At 38.2% G+C, this 18527-nt stretch overlaps 1 protein-coding gene across 5 annotated transcripts in view; it reads left to right on the plus strand.

Moving 5' to 3' along the window:
* The window catches only part of MICAL3 (microtubule associated monooxygenase, calponin and LIM domain containing 3), a 117228-nt gene that overhangs the window by 13583 nt on the left and 85118 nt on the right, over window positions 1-18527 (plus strand). For all 5 annotated transcript variants that reach the window (XM_084294287.1, XM_084294284.1, XM_084294283.1 and 2 more), the window contains exons 3-17: window positions 641-848; window positions 2317-2433; window positions 3119-3220; window positions 3787-3942; window positions 4522-4622; window positions 5285-5542; window positions 6129-6244; window positions 6724-6850; window positions 7401-7494; window positions 8652-8799; window positions 10111-10307; window positions 11250-11362; window positions 11870-11932; window positions 12659-12832; window positions 13939-14031. In XM_084294287.1, coding sequence (XP_084150413.1) covers window positions 641-848; window positions 2317-2433; window positions 3119-3220; window positions 3787-3942; window positions 4522-4622; window positions 5285-5542; window positions 6129-6244; window positions 6724-6850; window positions 7401-7494; window positions 8652-8799; window positions 10111-10307; window positions 11250-11362; window positions 11870-11932; window positions 12659-12832; window positions 13939-14031 — 2067 coding nt within the window. The remainder of the gene's footprint in view (window positions 1-640; window positions 849-2316; window positions 2434-3118; window positions 3221-3786; window positions 3943-4521; window positions 4623-5284; window positions 5543-6128; window positions 6245-6723; window positions 6851-7400; window positions 7495-8651; window positions 8800-10110; window positions 10308-11249; window positions 11363-11869; window positions 11933-12658; window positions 12833-13938; window positions 14032-18527) is intronic.

An 18527-nucleotide genomic window follows, 5' to 3' on the forward strand; every position in this document is an offset into this window, starting at 1 on the left:
CGTTGAAGAAAATGTATTTTGATAAAAACGCTCTTGTGACGCAAAGTTCATATTTATATTATATTTGCTTACCTGGAGGTTCCTTTGCTGCAACAATAGCAGCACCAGCATACACCAACGTTGAGTGCTTTGCCTTGCCTGCTGTCTGTGCTACTCTAAATTATGTCTATGAAAGCATTGTGTTGTTCTGCTGTAACTGTTCCTGTGCTGCTCAGTGTTGATGAGGAATTGTTAGTGTTCCTGAAGAGCTTCTCAAGAAAGCTAGCTCAGGCTTTGGAAGATGAGGAAAAAGCTACTTCACCTTCCTCTGAGAACAGAAAACACGTAGGTGGAAAGTAGGGGAGAAGCCTTCAGAAATATTGCTGTTCTCTACGTGCTTACATAGCCCGGAGAGCACGCCTTGGCAGCCCTTCTTCAAAGAAGGGTTGGAAAGAGGCAGGTGACTTGCTTGTTTCTCCAGACTTTTCATTTCTCTGTGATATGTTTCATTTTCAGGTTGCAGGTACTGCTTGAACATATCTGTGCCAGAGCATGGCAGGTGACAATAGAAAGACTGATGCTAGGATGCTTTGAAGCTATGGCAAAAATACCTTTTTCCTCCTCGGACTGTAAAGTTACTGTGTACTTGGTTGCTTTGCAGTGTCTGATAATTGGGGCTGGACCTTGCGGCCTTCGCACAGCCATCGACCTGTCATTCCTGGGAGCCAAGGTGGTGGTCATAGAGAAGAGGGACGCCTTTTCCCGCAATAACGTCCTGCACTTGTGGCCGTTCACCATACATGACTTGAGGGGGCTTGGCGCCAAGAAGTTTTATGGCAAATTCTGTGCAGGATCCATAGACCATATCAGTAAGTACAGCCGCTGCTAGGTATGGCAGCACATCTTCTCAGGGGAGAGGTGGCTGAGGGCAGGGGGTAACTCACTGAAATGCATCCTGCACCTGCCACTGCTCTCACATCTGTATGGCGTAACGCAACATTACCTTTGCGTGGCACAGCTTGAGCTAGACCCATATGCAAAAGAAACAGATCATGCCATGGAATCATCAAACATACAACATATATCTGGCATCTTTTATAACTACTAGTTTCTGAGGCCTAACTTTTTCATACACTGAAAAGTACATCTAAGGTTCAAAGCTTTTTTCCCCTGATGGATCATTTTCCTGTTTTTCCTGTTACATTGCTGCAGCTGCCACATTATTCCATTGCTCTTGAACATTGTGTGTGATGTGTTTTGTTTGTTTGCTTGTTTTTTTAATTACTGAATGTTTTTGAACGTTCTTTTGAATGTTGATCTGGAAAATGCAGGAGCAGTTTTTGCATTGTTAAATTTTGGAAGAGCGGTAAAGATGTTTTCAAGAACACCACCAGCCTCTGAATAGATTTTAATTAAATAGATGTTTGCACATTGAAATGGAGAAAAATTTTGGTAATTTTCAAATTCTGAGAAGACTTTCTCTTTTGAAAGCTGTACGCTTTAGTAGGGCAGGAGCTACCATTTTTCACTTCTTCTCTCAAAAATTTACCAGACAGGTTAGTTTGCCCACCAGTCTGTGTTCACCATAGGGCATAAGTGGAAGTATAAACTGACAGAAACATAGTAGGTAAGATTTAGCTTCTTGTTCAGTGCAACAGCTTTGTAGACTTTGTTACTTCAGTCTTGCAGATTTCTTTTTCTCTTCCAATTTCTCGTTATTTTTATTCTTCCAGTACTTTGTCATCTTCTTTTGTATCTCAGCACAGATTAAATTTAGTGTTTTGGTGAAGCACTTCTTCATTTCACTATCTGAAATGTGGCAGTAAGATAGATGTCTTACTTCAAATAGTTGTTTGCCACACTCTCATTTTCATACTTGCTACCTACACTAACTTAAGTGGAAAGAGGTGACGAGGAACTTACTATGTCCCCACTAACCCGAAGGTGTTAGAAGTAAGATGCAGTTCAATATTACAGCGAACTTGATCAAATGGCTAATCATCCTCTGTGACAAAAGCGCAGTCCTGTTTGTGCTCTCTTCAATGCCTCTCCTGCAGTGCATGTTCTGGTTGTTTCCCTTGTTGATTTGGGGGCTGAAATGGTAAAAAAATATTTACTTTCTTGGGGAAGGACTGGAATTTCCGCTACATGGACGTTTCTTGGCATGCCATGATACTACACACCAGTGCTGTCTGGATGAAGTGCTGGGAACACAGCAGGAAGAAGAAAGCAGCAGCTAGCCTTTAAATCAATTTATCAGTAATGTCAAACAGAGATGTGTGCGCTTGTGCTCTTTCCTTTTTCTCTTATTTCTTTATCGTCTGCTTTTTTTTTCAGGTATCCGTCAACTCCAGCTTATCCTTTTGAAGGTTGCCTTGATCTTGGGAATAGAGATCCACGTCAATGTGGAATTTCAGGGGCTTGTTTACCCTCCAGAGGATCAGGAAAATGAAAGCAAGTAGCTTTGAAATGGGTTTTAGAGAAAGGGGAAATTGTGGTAGGGGGCACAGATTCCCACTCCTTAATGTTGCATATGACTCTGAGTCTTTTCCTCATGCTCCATTAATGAGAGGAATCTTCAATACACTTTTGCTTGAGTTTTTAATAGGCTTTATTTTTTCTGATAAAACAAGATCACCTGAATTACTAAGCAGAAATAATCCAAAACACAGCAGGTTCTAATTTCTCCTAACATATTTAAACCTATTACACTTAGAAAGTATCTTTTTAAAACAATTCCTTTCTTTGAATTCACAGAGGATATTTATATCAGTGAATGATCTTTGTTATGCTGTTTGCATTGCTGTGAAACCCACTGTCCGATTGCTGAGAGAGAGTGGCTTACTTGTCTTTTGGCATCCTGATAATTGAATAAATAGTAGAGAACCTATGAAGGTTTTAGTGATCCTTAAAGGTAATAATCAGGGAGGGGTTATTGGGAATGTCGCTGTCTAGCATAGTGCATTCTCTGATTCACACAGAGTGGCTGTGCAAGTCAGCAACAGCCTTGTCAACGATATAGCTATCCTGCAGTCTATCTTTATTGACAATGTGAGAAAGGGATTATGGATGTGTCTTCATATATTTGTTCTGCTATGTGCATTGTTTATTTTGTCATTAACCTGGAGTTTACCAACAGGAATAGGTTGGCGTGCATTGGTCCATCCAAAAACCCATCCAGTGTCGGAGTATGAATTTGAAGTAATCATTGGAGGGGATGGCAGGAGGAACACCTTAGAAGGTAAGTGTCCATAATTCTCTTTGAAATAGAACTAATTCTTAAATTAGTTAGAGCAGACATGAAGAAAAAAGACTTCAAAAGCCTGATCAAAATCTAAAAATACATTTGACTAGGAAAAAAAGTTAAAAGTCCATGTAGAAATCTGTTTTTATCAAGACACGTGGACCATATTTTTCCTCTTTCTATCCACCAGCAAAAGAATGAGATATTTGACCTGAATATTTTTCCCACCTTCTTTCTTTAGCTAAATAGTGTTGTAACTCTTAATTTTGAAAGTAGGAGTTGAAGTGTTAAATTTTCTTCTGTGTAGTAGAGAATTTTATCTAGTATTTTGATGCAAATTACAGTTTTGGGGAAAGAGGTAAGAAAGAGAGGGGAGAGCTTTTTCCCTAAATAAGAACCTCTATTTTTCTGACGAAGCAATTGTTGCTTTCTCAGTGGAGTAGTTTGTAATATATCAGATCCTATCTCTCCTTTATTTTGTGAAGACACCTGTCTACGGCATGGTGAGCATTCTCTGAAGCTATGCTCTATTTTTCAGCATTACTACTTTATCTTTCCCATAGGGTTTCGCCGAAAAGAATTCCGTGGTAAACTAGCGATTGCTATCACAGCAAACTTCATCAATCGCAACACCACAGCTGAAGCCAAAGTAGAAGAGATCAGTGGTGTGGCATTCATATTCAACCAGAAATTCTTCCAGGATCTACGAGAAGCCACAGGTTTGTCAGCAATTGCCAAATTTCCAATGAAAACTGTTTGTCTTTCTTACTTCAAATTTGTAACTCAGGTATCACGATGTTTAATCAATAAACAAATGACTTGTGCCAAGAAGTCAGTCATTGCTGTCTCTCTCTGAAATCTCACTTCCCTCATTTTTACAGCTGTTCTATACATCTGTACAAAGCAGGTGTGTGTCATTGAGATGTGTCATTTTGTTCAGAAGTGGAGAACTTATTTCCCTGAGGGTTTTCAGGAAATCTGATCTGCTCTTAAGAAAAGCCTGAATCCTGAGTTTAGCTTCCTGCACTCCACATCTGCATACAAACCTTACTGTCATGATAAATATATTTTTGAAAATATAAATATATTTTTGAAAAAAAATACGTATATATAGGGGAAATGCTCTGTGGTTTTGTTGAAGATGTAACTTTTAAAAATCATCAAAAGCACAGGAGGAAGTTGCTTGGCACTCTCTCTAGGGTTTTGTAACCATGTAGTTTCAATTTACTTTCTTCCAAAGCGATCATTTTTGCACGTACTGTGTAACATGTTCCTTCACTATCTTGTTCTGTCACAAGGTATTGACTTGGAGAACATTGTCTACTATAAAGATGATACACACTACTTTGTCATGACTGCCAAAAAACAGAGCCTACTGGATAAAGGTGTAATACGGCATGTGAGTGTTCACTTTTATATATACTTTTTGTACTAAGATTGTGGGACAACTTGTTTTTAGTATGCTAAAAGGGAAAACACACTCTTACTTCACTGCATGATGTTTTTATACAGGTGTATTTTAGAAACAAACATATGTGATTAATGCCCTTCTGAAGTATTTTCAGCCATGAGAAAAGTGTTGTAAGATCTACCCTGTCTAAATTTGTATCCTTTTGTCAATTTGAGGGGTTTGTTCACATTAATATATGCTTAAAGAACCTTTGGTGGCTTGTTTAAGCTTCTGTCATTTAATGGAAATGAAAAAGCAGGGAGTGAAGAAATTCTTGGAAATTTACATCTATCTTATTCTGATAGAAGCAGATTTAAAAGTAGTTTGGCCGAATACATAAGGAGTGAGGTCTTGTGTCTTTTGTGTGAAGAGAAATGCTCAAAAGTTTGTTGGCCCTTTCACACTTAGAAATGCCAGTAGGACTGATGCCTGTTTTCAGTAAAAGATTTACGAAATTTTTCCTTGGAATTATAAGCGTTGTTAGGAATGTAAGAATTAAAGGGCAAACCTGTATCAGAGGATTGTAGTGGATTTTTTAATGTCAACATTGTATATGCCAGTCTTAAAATAACCTTATAGATTTGACTGTTTCACTTGTCTCTCTTTGGCAGGATTATGCTGATACGGAGTTGCTACTCTCTCGGGAGAACGTGGACCAGGAGGCTTTGCTAAACTATGCCAGAGAAGCAGCTGACTTTTCCACTAATCAGCAACTGCCTTCACTAGACTTTGCCATCAATCACTACGGGCAGCCAGATGTGGCAATGTTTGACTTCACATGCATGTACGCATCAGAGAATGCAGCTCTGGTGCGAGAGCAGAATGGCCACCAGCTACTTGTGGCACTGGTTGGGGACAGTCTCTTAGAGGTTTGTGTTTTAAACTTACCATTTGTAAACAGGGAATTGAAGTGTAAGCACAAACCATTGCAACCATCACTGAAATGTGTGCTGCCTGTAAGACAGTTATTATGAAGAACACTGCTGTTTATTATATAATAAAGTTGGACGTTTGAAAGAAGGGTAGGCATGTTGGGAAAACAGAATATTTAGTAATGATCATGCTTAAGAAAATATGTGCAGAGTTTTCTGAAGTTATATCTATTCCATGTGCTTCTTATTGGGACAATTATACTCACTGTGGGAACCTACTCCAGGCCTGTTAATAATTAGCATTTTGTAGTTGGTTAAGAAGTATAGTATTGTAGAGTAGCTCTTAAGATACTCTAGGCTATGAATAGCTGTTGGCAATAGAGGAGCATTTGGCCTTGAGGAAGCTCATGGACAATTCACCATGCATCTAGCTTCCTCTAGCCCAGTGGGAGTAGAGCTTCAAGCTAATTACTGAGCAGTAATTTCCCAGCAGATTACCCTCTGTATTCATGGTATTGGTTTAAAATGTTTTCTAACTGATGTTTTTCCTTTCTGTTCTTCTTTTTGGAAACTGTTATATTAGCCATTTTGGCCAATGGGAACTGGAATAGCCAGAGGATTTTTGGCTGCAATGGACTCTGCTTGGATGGTACGAAGTTGGTCACTTGGAGCAAGTCCTTTGGAAGTTCTTGCAGAGAGGTAGTAGAAAAAATGCTTCCATTTTCAGTTCTGATCTCATCATTCGTTCCAGTTCCTTCTAGTGCAAATATATAGATAGATAGGAGATAAAGATTCTCACTGTCTTTAGAGGGTGCTTGTGCATATAATTAAATCAAAGAAAAAAATCTGAAGGAGCTGATAAGCTGAAGTATATTTAGAGAGGAATAAGAAATGTTGAAGCTGGTTTTGGTCCTACTTTTACAAAGCAAATTAGATGAAGAGTCTTTTCTTGGTGCTTATTGGTATTACGTGGAGAAAGTGAGCCTGACTTACTGTCACAAGCCTTTCAATAGCAAACTAGATGAAGACGTAGGTGCCTTTGAAGTACCAGAGACAACAAAACTGTTTGCCATTCCCTATTATCTTGTAAATATCTTTTATGATTTTCTTAGCAATATTAATAATGATGCATCTTTACAAACAAACTTTTTTTTTTTTTTTTTTTTTTTTTTCCTAAGGGAAAGCATCTATAGGCTACTGCCTCAGACCACCCCTGAGAATGTGAGTAAAAACTTCAGCCATTATAGCATTGATCCAGCCACCCGGTATCCCAATATCAATGTCAACTTCTTGCGGCCACAACAGGTAACTAGAAAAATGGTGCTTCTGAATATTTGTAATCTGCATTGTCTTTTCGTAGGTGAAGCTATGCTCGTGTTTTGGGACAGATAATGACCTGACTGTGGCAGTGTAACTTGGAAGCAGTGAGATGCAGATATATCAGACAAGAGTCAAGCTCTTTAATTCCTGTTTTATCTAGAGCTTAGGAGTTGTAAAAATGTGCTTTTAAATCATCTGTATTCTTGATTTTGACAGTTTTAACCATGCTGTGACGATACTTGAAATCTGTAAACATGTGCCTGTGCATGCATTTTGTTTGTACTAAGTCTAGTATACCAGTCTATCATTGCAATTTGGTGTCCACTGAGCATTAACAATCATCTAAACTATTCAGCACTGACAAATTGTCCCATGTTCTGGAGCTTTTGAGCTAGAGTTTTCTGCTACATGAGAATACTTGTCCTCTTTCTGTTGCCTTGGGATGACTCCTCCTTGTTCTCCTGCCCTTTCTTTATGGATGTTGGGTACATAGCATGTTGGACATTTTTATTTTTATTTTTTTACATCATTTTAGGTACGCCACTTGTATAATACAGGAGACTTGAAAGATATTCACCTGGAAATAGAGAACTTTGTGAACTCCAGGACACCAAAGCTGACTCGGAATGGTAGGCCTTGTTACTGCTCCATTCCTTTTGGTATTCTGGGGCTGAATTAGTGCAGAGCACGTGGAGCAATGTCACTAGTGTATTGTTTAGTCAGGCTCTTTTGCTGTAGAAAAAGTATCCAGCAATTGTTTTGTCAGCAGTCTGACTTTTCCAATCTTTCAAGTTTCAATTAACATGCAAATATATTTTTGTTTACCTAGTTTCCTTGCTTTATAATGCTGCAATATTTCTAGAACATGACATCTTATATAAGCATTGCTTTTCACCTCCCTTGTCCCTATAACACTGTCCTTACTTAGAGTGCAGGGGGCTTGCCTGAATGCACTCTAAAAGTAAACACAAAATCCTTATAAAAATAACAGAAGTTATTTCTAGTACAGTCTTTCATGTTTATGCTTTTCTTTACTTAATCTCATTTCCTAGCTTAACTAAATGGAACCTCACTTTACTTATGTTATTCTGAAAGCTAGATGCCTTCTGAGAAGCATTTCAGTATCTGTCTACTTGTCCTATGCCCTGAGGGGTATGTTGAACATTTCCATTTGCACACTTTGCCTTTGAATGTCCAGATAGCATTGGGGTCTCTCTGAATGGTGCATTGCTGCTGAGCCTCCTTTCACTGCTGAATATGTAGTTTTTGGATTTGTTCTTTGGCCTGCAACCATGTCCCTTTAGGCTGTAATCTTGTCAGATCTTGCAGTAAGGCAAGGTCAAAACAGGTCAGCACTTCTAATGGAAGGCTTTCAATAGGAAAGAAACAATTGCAAAAGTACATTTGTAATTCTTGCATTACAAATAGTGTATCTGGGCTTTACAGAGCATTGTACTACTGTATATCCTTTTAATAATATTTAAAACAAGCCTTTGTGACTGCTTTATTCATGGGGCTCTTTTATGAGGGCTAGGGTGAAATGTCTGGCAAGATATAACTTCTGTAATTACTTCTTAGCGAACGAAAAATCCTTTATTGGAGCTAAAATAGATATGATAGTCTTTAAAAATAATAATAATAATAATTTTGTCCTGTGTTGCTCATTGTAGAAGGAGCATATTGTTTACACGGAGGTTTTATTTGCCTATTCATATTTTTTATGATGTAGTTAAAATTCATGTAAGAGATTTTGTGTGTTTCTACTTAACAACTTGATTTCTTACAGAGTCTGTAGCTCGCTCTAGCAAATTGCTCAATTGGTGCCAGAGGCAGACAGATGGGTACGCTGGTGTAAATGTTACAGATCTCACGATGTCATGGAAAAGTGGCTTAGCTTTGTGTGCCATTATCCACAGATACCGTCCAGATTTAATGTAAGTAATTGGCTCTTTTGAAGATCTGGGAAGGGCAAAACGTTAGTTACATTTCAAACAAATACGATTGAGAGTGAGGCAATGTGTTTGTGACTTATGAAGAAATGGATTGAAATTAAGTCAATTAAGCCTGATAGAAGCTAATGTACAGTGATTCATCAGCAGAGTGGAAGGTCATAATAGCTTGATGAATATGAAGGTAAATGTGTTGTCATTTTCTTTTCTGGATGATTTGACAGAATTAAACTTCAAATTGGTACTGTCTGGAATTCATTATTGTCAAACAGCTCTCCTCTGTGAAATTAGTCAGGAATAGCTGATAGCTTCAGTTAAATTTCTTGTGAACAAGTCTCTACTCAGACCTTTAATCTCCTGTTTGACAGTAACTTTTTAAAAATGTTAAGGCTGCCCTTTACAGAAATAGTGACTCACTACCTGAATGTTGCTGTTTGTAAACTAACATGTTGTTTGGATGAAAGAAAGTCTGTCCTCTTACACTATATATTGAGTAAAGCAGTAGCCCCATTTGAGAACAGGAAAACAGTGGCTGGCAGAAGTATTAGTAGCAAAGACTCTGTTAGTTTAATTGAAATCTGCAGTGACTTCAACTTCCCAAAGGGACATTAGAAAAAATAAATGCCAGAGATGTAATTAAAGGCATAATCCAGTAAAAAGCTTGCTAAATAATTGTGCGGTTATTCCCTTCCATGTGCACTGAATTGCTTTGCTACCAGTGCACTCAAGTTAACTGAGCTACTCTTTTTAATAGCTATATAACTTGTGAAGGGTTCAAGTGGAAGTATTCTGTACCGTGTTGCTTTTCAGATAGTTCATATAACTCTCCATAAGCTATGTAACTTTTTATAGAGTTTTAGCTTTGTGTGTGTGCATATATATATATTTCTACAAGTTTCAGAAAAAAATAGAACAAAATAAGGGGTCAGTCGAGAAAAATGTGGACAAAGAGAAACTTCATTTAGGACTTCATTTAGTTCCAAGCACGTAAAAGATTTTACATACAGGAAAGCAGTAGAGTTTTCCAGCAAAGGAGGAAGTGAAGATGTATTTCAGGGAATACTCAAGTTCTTAAGAATTAAAAATTAGGTTTATTGGAGGAGCAACAAATTAAAAAAAGAGTTAAGTCTGAGTCAAAATTCACCATAATTAAATAGCATAAACTCTGCAATACAAAAGGTATGTTGACAAGTAAATTTCGGAGATTTCAGAACAAAATGGCAGTGGATCCCTGATTTCTTTCAGAAGACTGATTTCGACTTGACTCAGTGCATGCCCTCTTCCTGCTCTTTGCAGAGACTTTGATTCTTTGGATGAACACAATGTGGAGAAGAATAACCAGCTAGCCTTTGACATTGCTGAAAAAGAGTTTGGAATATCTCCCATTATGACTGGAAAGGAAATGGCATCTGTTGGTGAACCAGATAAACTGTCGATGGTGATGTACCTCACACAGTTCTATGAGATGTTCAAAGACACCATCCCCTCTAGTGGTAAGGCATTTGGGGCAGGTCTTTAAGATTTAAAGACAGCTGCAGAATGAATGTGTGAGCTTGAATTATCTTTGTGCTTCTTCCACATGAACTTATACTAGTGACTCACTAACTTTACATTACAATAAGATGTCTTACTGGTGTTTATAGAGACAAGAGCATCAAGAGCAAAAAGAGGAGTTAATAAATACAAAGTAATGGCCTCAAAAGTTTAAACTCACTTTAGCACTATTTGAAGACTTCTCTGTTCTCTTGATATTATTTAGGGGTTCATCTGTCTTCACTAATGTGAAATGCCTTGCTAGTATTTGTTTAGTAGGTAATTTCAAAATCCTGGCCAAATTTTATATCTATTTTTTACCATCCATGAGTGGTGAGAGTGACTTCAGGCCAATGAGAGACAGGAATGAAAGATATTTGATTAAAACTGTAGGATATAGTTGCTTGACATAAGTGAATATTGCCCATCTCTAAATCTTAATGATGTAATAGCTTTTTCTTTATTACTGATGATCTTAATTCAAATTCTAACATATATTTGATTCACGTCTGTAATTCTGGGAGAAAAAATAAAAAGTGTGTTTAATAGCCATTTAAATATACAGTGTATATCAGTTAGGTATTTGCAAAACTGAACTCGTTACTAATACTGGTAATCATGATGCTTTTCAAATATGAAAGTAAATACAGGATTTATTCTGGGTGTTTATAAAGACTAGAGGTAGAACTGAGTTTGGCAAAATGAAGAAAGCAGCATGGCTGAGAAAGTTATTGATTTGGGACTCTCTATAGTCATCTTGTGCAGAGTGTTTAAGGAAAAGAGTGGTATGTTTAAAAAAAAACAACAAACAAACTAGGTGAGTCCTTCAGTTGTATTTTTAATAATACCACTGCAGAAATGATGTCATGGCATTCCCTTGTCCTACCCGTTTTTGCCAACAGATAGTGTGGACCTGAATGCAGAAGAAAAAGCTGCCCTAATTGCCAGTACCAAATCTCCTATCTCTTTTCTCAGTAAACTGGGACAAAGCATCTCTCGGAAACGCACTCCAAAGGTAACCTTACCACGGTCTTGATAACAGCTGTGTCTACTAGGCTGCTGTCCAAGTAGGTGGTACTACAAATGGATGTGTCTGTCTGCTATGTATCTGCAAAAGACCATGTGTTCTTCAGCTCTTGTCATGAGACGATACATGACCTTTAGAATTACATTGGTAATACGCACTCTCAATTAGTGGTATATTTCGGTCTTAAAATTCTAGCTTTTTGGTAGAATGTGGGGATATACTTTGTATTGGAACACAATTGATTGCTCAGTTCCCAGTTTGTTGGAAGTGCTGAAGAATGACAGGTAGAGTTTCCAGTATGTGAAACCCCAAAGGTGGGGGGGCAACATACAACAGAAAAAAACCACACCTTTCTTTAAACAAATGGGGAATGACCTAGAGAATTAATCAGTTGTATTACAAAACTTATTTAAGTGCACTTGTGACATTTGTCTCAGCCCAGAAAGGTATGAGAATCCTTATCTTTGTTTTCTTTCTTTCTTACTCTGTTTTCAGGACAAAAAAGAAAAGGAACTGGATGGTGCAGGAAAGAGGAGGAAAACCAGCCAATCTGAGGATGTAAGTGTTACAGTAAGGAAGGTGTCGGGGAGAAAAATATATCTAGTACATTTCTTTGTTCCCACTTCAGTCCTTTCATTTTCTGTATCCAGACTGGGCTTATTTCTAAATTAAAATTAATTCTTCAGAAGTTATGCTTTGTTGTATTTATAGAGGAAATATTTTACTGATGCTTATGAAAGAAGAGTACACTACAAATGAGATATTTGCAGTTGCTCCATATTCTATTTTTATAGAATAAATTTGCAATTTACTTTGATTTGGTGAGCGCACCAATAGTAAAGTTTCGTTTAGTAAAATCATACAGTAGTCAGAGATTTCATTCATATTTGAACTGCAGTCTCAGTTAGTGCAAAAGGCATACATAACCACTATGCTCCGCAAGGTAATCCTTCAGTTCAAGTGCTTATAGCCAAATGGGTACAAGTGAGCTAAAAGTTAGTACTTAGAATTGTCAGTGAGGGTTGAAGACATCATTTTGCTTTATACCAGCAGATTAATGAGTGTTTCAACTGTGGTTTCTCGGTTAGGTAACTGTATTAAGTAAGGTTGGAAAGATAGTTATCAGAACATTTGATGTCATACCAAAGAAAATTAAAATGTGAGCTTGCAAATGCATACCAATAGATTTGTTTTCTACACTGTTAGAAATCTATTGCAGCAAAGGTGAAGAGAGAAAAGGTCATCTGGATGTATCTGTTAACTTTTGATCTCACTGGGTGATAGGAGGACGTCCCTCGAAGCTACAGAGAAGAAAGACCTACATTGGTGAGTGCCCTGACAGAGAGGAGAATTGATGCTGCCATTGGGAATCAGAACAAAGTCAAGTCCATGGCAACCCAGCTACTGGCCAAGTTTGAGGAGAATGCACCAGTGCAGTCCTCAACGTTACGAAGACAGGTATGAGATGGTTAATAAAACATTGTATTTCAGAATCATGGCAGAAAATCACGAGTAATAACATGCATTCCTCAAGACTGGATGCTAGTGGTGTTCTTGTACTTCAAAGGCTCTCCTGGGGAAGAATGAAGATTACTCAAAAGAGAAAAAAAAATTACATTTAGGAGTATGGGATGGAGAGCTTCCTAATGAAAGTCTACTTTCCTGTTACTGACAGTATTATGTGATCTCTTTCAAAAACACCTTACCAGCAATTAAGTTTCTTGTATAACTACTTTTGCTGTTGAAAAGCTTTCCAGGAATATCCCATTTCTCACCTCCAAGAGCTATAATTTAATTTCCGATTAGAACATTTTCATGTCAGGTTATATGTTTGTTCTTGTGAACTGTGATTAAGTTTTTTTTTCTTTTTATCTTTATGTAAGCACAGCAGATAAATGTCTGGGAATTTCATTGCAATCAGGATATTTACATCATTTCAAATGAGGCTTCCTGACAACTGCCGGTTATTCAGGATATTATCTGAACTACTGCAACTGCAGGGTAGTCATCTTTGAAGTGATGCCGAGTCACTTCAAGATGCTGCTAAGCTGTATAGTGTCAGCAGTATAAGGCTCAGTATGGTTTAAGTGCCTGAGTTCTTGCTCTGCTGCATAGTCTGTCTTCATACCTTGTGCCAAACTCTGTGCTGCCCTGGCCAGATTGTGAACAGGACCTTATCTAGCTACTTTAAGTCTAGTTCAGGTGTGTGTATGCTACATTGCACAGTGGTGTTGGTAGCATAGCATAATCTCAGAACAATGACATTTATTCCACTGTTTACCAGTCAAATGTTTCCTCAGCCACTGCATATTGGCTGGAATAACTGGGCTGAGTTGAAGGAACAATGAAAATAAAGGTCAAAAAAAAGTGCAGTTTCCCATTTGTTGATGTCTTTTCCCTTTTTATATATGACTTGCTAAATGAATTCTCCTCTACCCTATTTTTTTGTTAAATGTTTGTCTGTCTGATTCTGTCTCTCATTCCTTTGGCTTTCTTTGAGTTTCCTTTGCTATTCTATCATCCCTCCTTGGTCCCAACCCAATTTCCCTACAACCTGCATGCAGCAACCTGTCCTGCCTTACCAAGAACGTGTTCACAACCAACCATCCAGCAGACGAGAGCAGGGCCGTCTAGCTCCCATCCCCCAGTGGAAACAGGTAAAGAAATTGATTATGAATATGATATGTTGCCTGCACCCAACACCAGCTATCACTATCCTGTTTTTAAACCAGTCCTTTTCCAGCAAAAACATCCTTTTTAATGTGTGAGTCCATTATTTTAAATAGTTTAACTTGTAATGAACACATGTAAGATCAAAGTCTGCCTTTGGTAATAACGCATGATTTATTGTTTCAGGAGGATTTAGTCAAACTTACCCTGTTGTCTTACACTAGTTTCATCTTCCTAGGTCTTCAGTGGATGTTTCATCAGAAACCTTGCCTGTAGATGCAACATTGTGTTGTCTGGAGTATTTGTAGATTATTCTCTTAGAAAACAATAGGGAATATGTAGGCAATTATTGCAGCCAATGAGGTTTAAGATGTCATGCCATCTGTGGTATTAAAGCTCTTCATTGGTGTAAAGAGTAAAATTGATTGTCAATTTTGCTATTCATGTGGAATATTGTGTTCTGCACTTAGAAGTGACATTTCAGTTTCTGTGGTTTCCCATTCTCTGTGACAAACCTAGCTTTCCTTGTGAGCTTCTCACCTTCGTTGCATTGCAGATTCCAGTATTACTGTGGATTAAGTAAATTTTAGATTTTCTGCGACACACAGTGACAGAATAGGGATCGACAGAAGAAAGATCAGTAGGTATCATATTTTATTTTCTCTTTTGTATGGTTTAGCCCATTGTTATTACTGGTATTTTTCTTTCAGCAGTGCACTATGAAAGCAAGGCTTGTGACAATCAATCTTTTCAGGCAAACAGGGATACTTATCTCACTGGCTTCCTCTGCTTCCTCTCTTTCCCTGTGCAAATCACCTCCTCTTGTTCCTGAGAGTGTTGAGATATATTTTTCTGGCAGCCATAATTTAGAGAAACATCTGTTTCTTTCTTGTTGCGGCTTAATAGCATGCTTTTGGAGTCACGAGGAAGAAGTTTGGAAGTTCACTTTTTTGTGTGTTTATGGATTCATGGTGAACTTTATCCTCAAGGTATTCAACACAAGCAGTGCTTCATGTCATGACCAGTGCCATGATCTAGAAGATTTCTCTCCAAAGAAGACCCAAAGCAGGGGAATTATCAGTAGGACTGTCAATAGAGTCTTAAAAATGTCAATATTACATTTAGGTTTCCAGAGTCATTCTTTGTTCTTCTACCTTCTCATCAAAATCTTTATAAGCTAATGAGGACTTTCAGGTGGATACTCATCATCCATGATTAAGACAGATTTCAATTGTAAAGAATACTTCCAGGTATAGGGGAGAACCCAAAGAAGTGATACAGAAGAAGTGTATGTGGCTGTACATTACCAGGTCAGTTAATGAACACTGCTTATGTCACCCTCCTTTTATTCAGCAGAGACATTGACAGCTGTCTGTGGGTACTTTCCCCCTCAAGATTGGTCCTGAAGTATTTGCTTGACTTTTTTCTTTGATGAGCTTTACTGTGTCAGCAGAAGATGGCTGGTTCTTGGCTCCAGAGTTCATTCTGGATTTTGAAGTGTTTTTCATCTAACAATGAAATGGAGAAGAATAAAAGCGGGTCTCAAAGATGCACAATATGCAGAATACATTAGGATCGAAGAAACAGTTTATATGGTCCCTATTCTAAAGGTTCCTTAGGACTTGCCCGGGGAAATAAAGGGTGTCAATGGTCTTCACATAGAAACTAATTGGGAATATATAGAACCATTTCTTCTGGACTGATCAGAAATCAGCTGAGGCTGGAAGCCATGCATTAATTAACCCAAGCAGCCAGCTTTTTCAAGCTTGGACAGAAATCCATCCTGTGGGAATTTGTTGCTGAAGCAGTGCTTCGGCTGTCTGTTGAAGATTCTTAATTCTGTCTGTTTAGGCACAAGGAATCTGACTGCTGTGAGACTGCATGTTACTTCAGTACTAAAACAGCTTTCTTCAGTGACATTAGGCACTAACTACAAAGTTATTTCCTGGGCCACAGATCACCAGCAGTGGAGTTGGGGCTGGGTACCAGTCCGTGTTGTTGGAGATGCTGAAAAGCAGTGGTATGGCTCCTGACAAGGTCTTCAGGGGGGATTTGTGTTTGCCAGAAAGATCTGCTCATGAAGGTATGGTAAAGGGTCTCTTGTTTGGCACAAATGTCAGAGTTCACAAGCAGAACCTTCTGTTCAGTGATTCTGCATAAGATAATATCGCATAATGAGAGACTTCTACTGAGGAGTCCTTTGAAGAGGAGCAAAGCAGTTCCTGAAGAGGACAAAGTGGTGACCTGCTTTTGAAGAAAACAACTAGTTGCCTCATATATTTGCCCACAGGCAGAATGAAGTTGAGGTCCTCAGGGGTTTGTGGGAGAAGGACAGTTTCCTGTCTTGTGATTGATAGGTTTGGTCCTGCACCTTGGAAGCTGCATGGAAGAGGAAAGCGTACTGCCAAGGCAGCAAGAATAATTATAGGGGAGAACTGGATGTTTGTGTAGGAAGTGGTCTGGGTTGGACCACCAGGGTTTTTTTTGGAGAATTTACATCTGCCTTAGGCTGTGGCTTGCCAGTGTCTGTCAGATGGACTTCATTAGCTGTCCTTGCTTATCATTTTAAGTCTAGAATTTTGCTGTTCCATAAAGAGTTACCAGCCAAACAGTTTCAGTTTATAATGCAGAGTGTCTCTGTGTCTGCTGTAGAGGTGGGATAGGGATGGCTTGGAAAGACAGAATTCCTAGAAAGAGTGAAGTCTTGGCAGAATCTGTTCTGAAGTAGTTTTTACTTTCATCACAAGACCTTCTTGTTATCTCTCCTGAAAAGGAAAAACCTTGAAAGGATCAAACAGGTTAAAAACCTCCTCAGTCTGCTGCTGTAAGTGTTCAGTGTGGCCTGCATTTTCCTCCTGAATTAGATTGCAGTGTTTGCTTTGTTGAACTACAATTTGGGAATGCTGATCTGTGTTGTCAAAACTGGGTTCATGCTACTGTGAACATCTCAGCAACAGCTGGTAATGCATGAGGATAATGTTTGTGTATGTGCACAGGAGAAATGTGCAATTTTTTATGTGATACGGTATCTCCTAAAAAATCTGGATTGCATTTTGTGATATGGTGGATAATCTCAAATTAACCTCTAGTTGTACTAAAATTATCTTCTACATTGCGTTCTGTTGCTTTCCATTTTCACTGCTTTTTGGAAAGAGCATCTCATCAGGGATCATGAAGCTATTAGAAAGCCATGTAGTCTATCCAGAAGAGTATCTGACTGTTTATCATGTGGGAGACTAGCCCTTCAAACTGAATTTTGTCCTGGATTCCAGTCTTTGAACTTATGGTCTTCAGCATTTTTCTGCCATAGTTTCATAGCCTCCTAACAACAAGAAGGTATGTGTGTAATGCACAAGTGTAAATCACTGATGTGTATGAAGACACTTGTAAGATAGAGATCACATGATGTGCAGCACAAATCTCTTCTGCCTCTGGATGTCTGATGCTTGTTCTTTCAAGAGGATTTCCTGATGTGTGATAAAAGCTTGTTGGTAAAAACCCTTCTCAGTAATTCTGTTGGAACTGTGATTTTTAAAGATATGTAATGTGTGAGATGACCACAGTGAGCTGGAGCTGAAATCTCAGCAGAAGAAAACTTAAATCTATGATTTCTGCAAATACTGTTTTCCTACTTAATTTCTCATTTAAATATGTTGATAAGTCTTTGTTTCCTTGTTCCTGTAGCCATCTTTGACTTTGCATGTTTAGAGATGCATCCTACTGGAGGACTGAATATGTACTTCATATACCCATACAATGTTATATTCCATGATCTGCCATGGAAAATTACACAAGTTTGGGAATACACAGAAATTTCAAATGCAAACTAGGCGATGGTCAGATGACAGTCTATGAACAGCTGTAGTGATTGAAAATGTTACCTCCCTTTCTGCTAGAGATTAGTGCCTGCACAGCTGAGCCTTTTGAATGCTCCTCATCCACTTCAGTGCAAAGTCATGTGGCTTAGTTTAAGCTGCTTGTAGCATCTGTTTGAATTAGAGTTTACTTTTTTGGTGAAGGGGAAGAGAACTCCCAAATACATGTTAGCACCAGCTCAGCTGTCAGGACCATAACGATTATCTATAATATCTTTACACAGCACGCTGTTTCTTTGGAGGCTATCTAGTAGTGACTCTGGATACACAAGCTTTTTTTTTTTTTTTTTTTTTTTTTCAGTGCAACAATTTCCAGATATGCTCCTGTGAAAAGAAAAGGAAAAAAGAAATAAGCATACAATACATTAAATATCTAGAAATGGTGGAGAAAAGACTGTATGTAGTGGGGACATAAAGAACTAGCAAGGCATGTTCTTTCAGTATATAAAAATGAGGGCATGTATGCATTCTGTAGTATTCAGTTTATTCAGTATGGCTACATGCTGCCTTGAAAGCAGCTGTATTTCTCTTCTAGTAGAATGGCAAAGCACAGTTTAACTTGCCTGAGACAGTTTAATATCTGTAAGGTAGAGAAGCTGAGAACAGGA

Source organism: Netta rufina (assembly GCF_964035555.1).
Source record: "Netta rufina genome assembly, chromosome: 1".
NCBI lineage: Eukaryota > Metazoa > Chordata > Aves > Anseriformes > Anatidae > Netta > Netta rufina.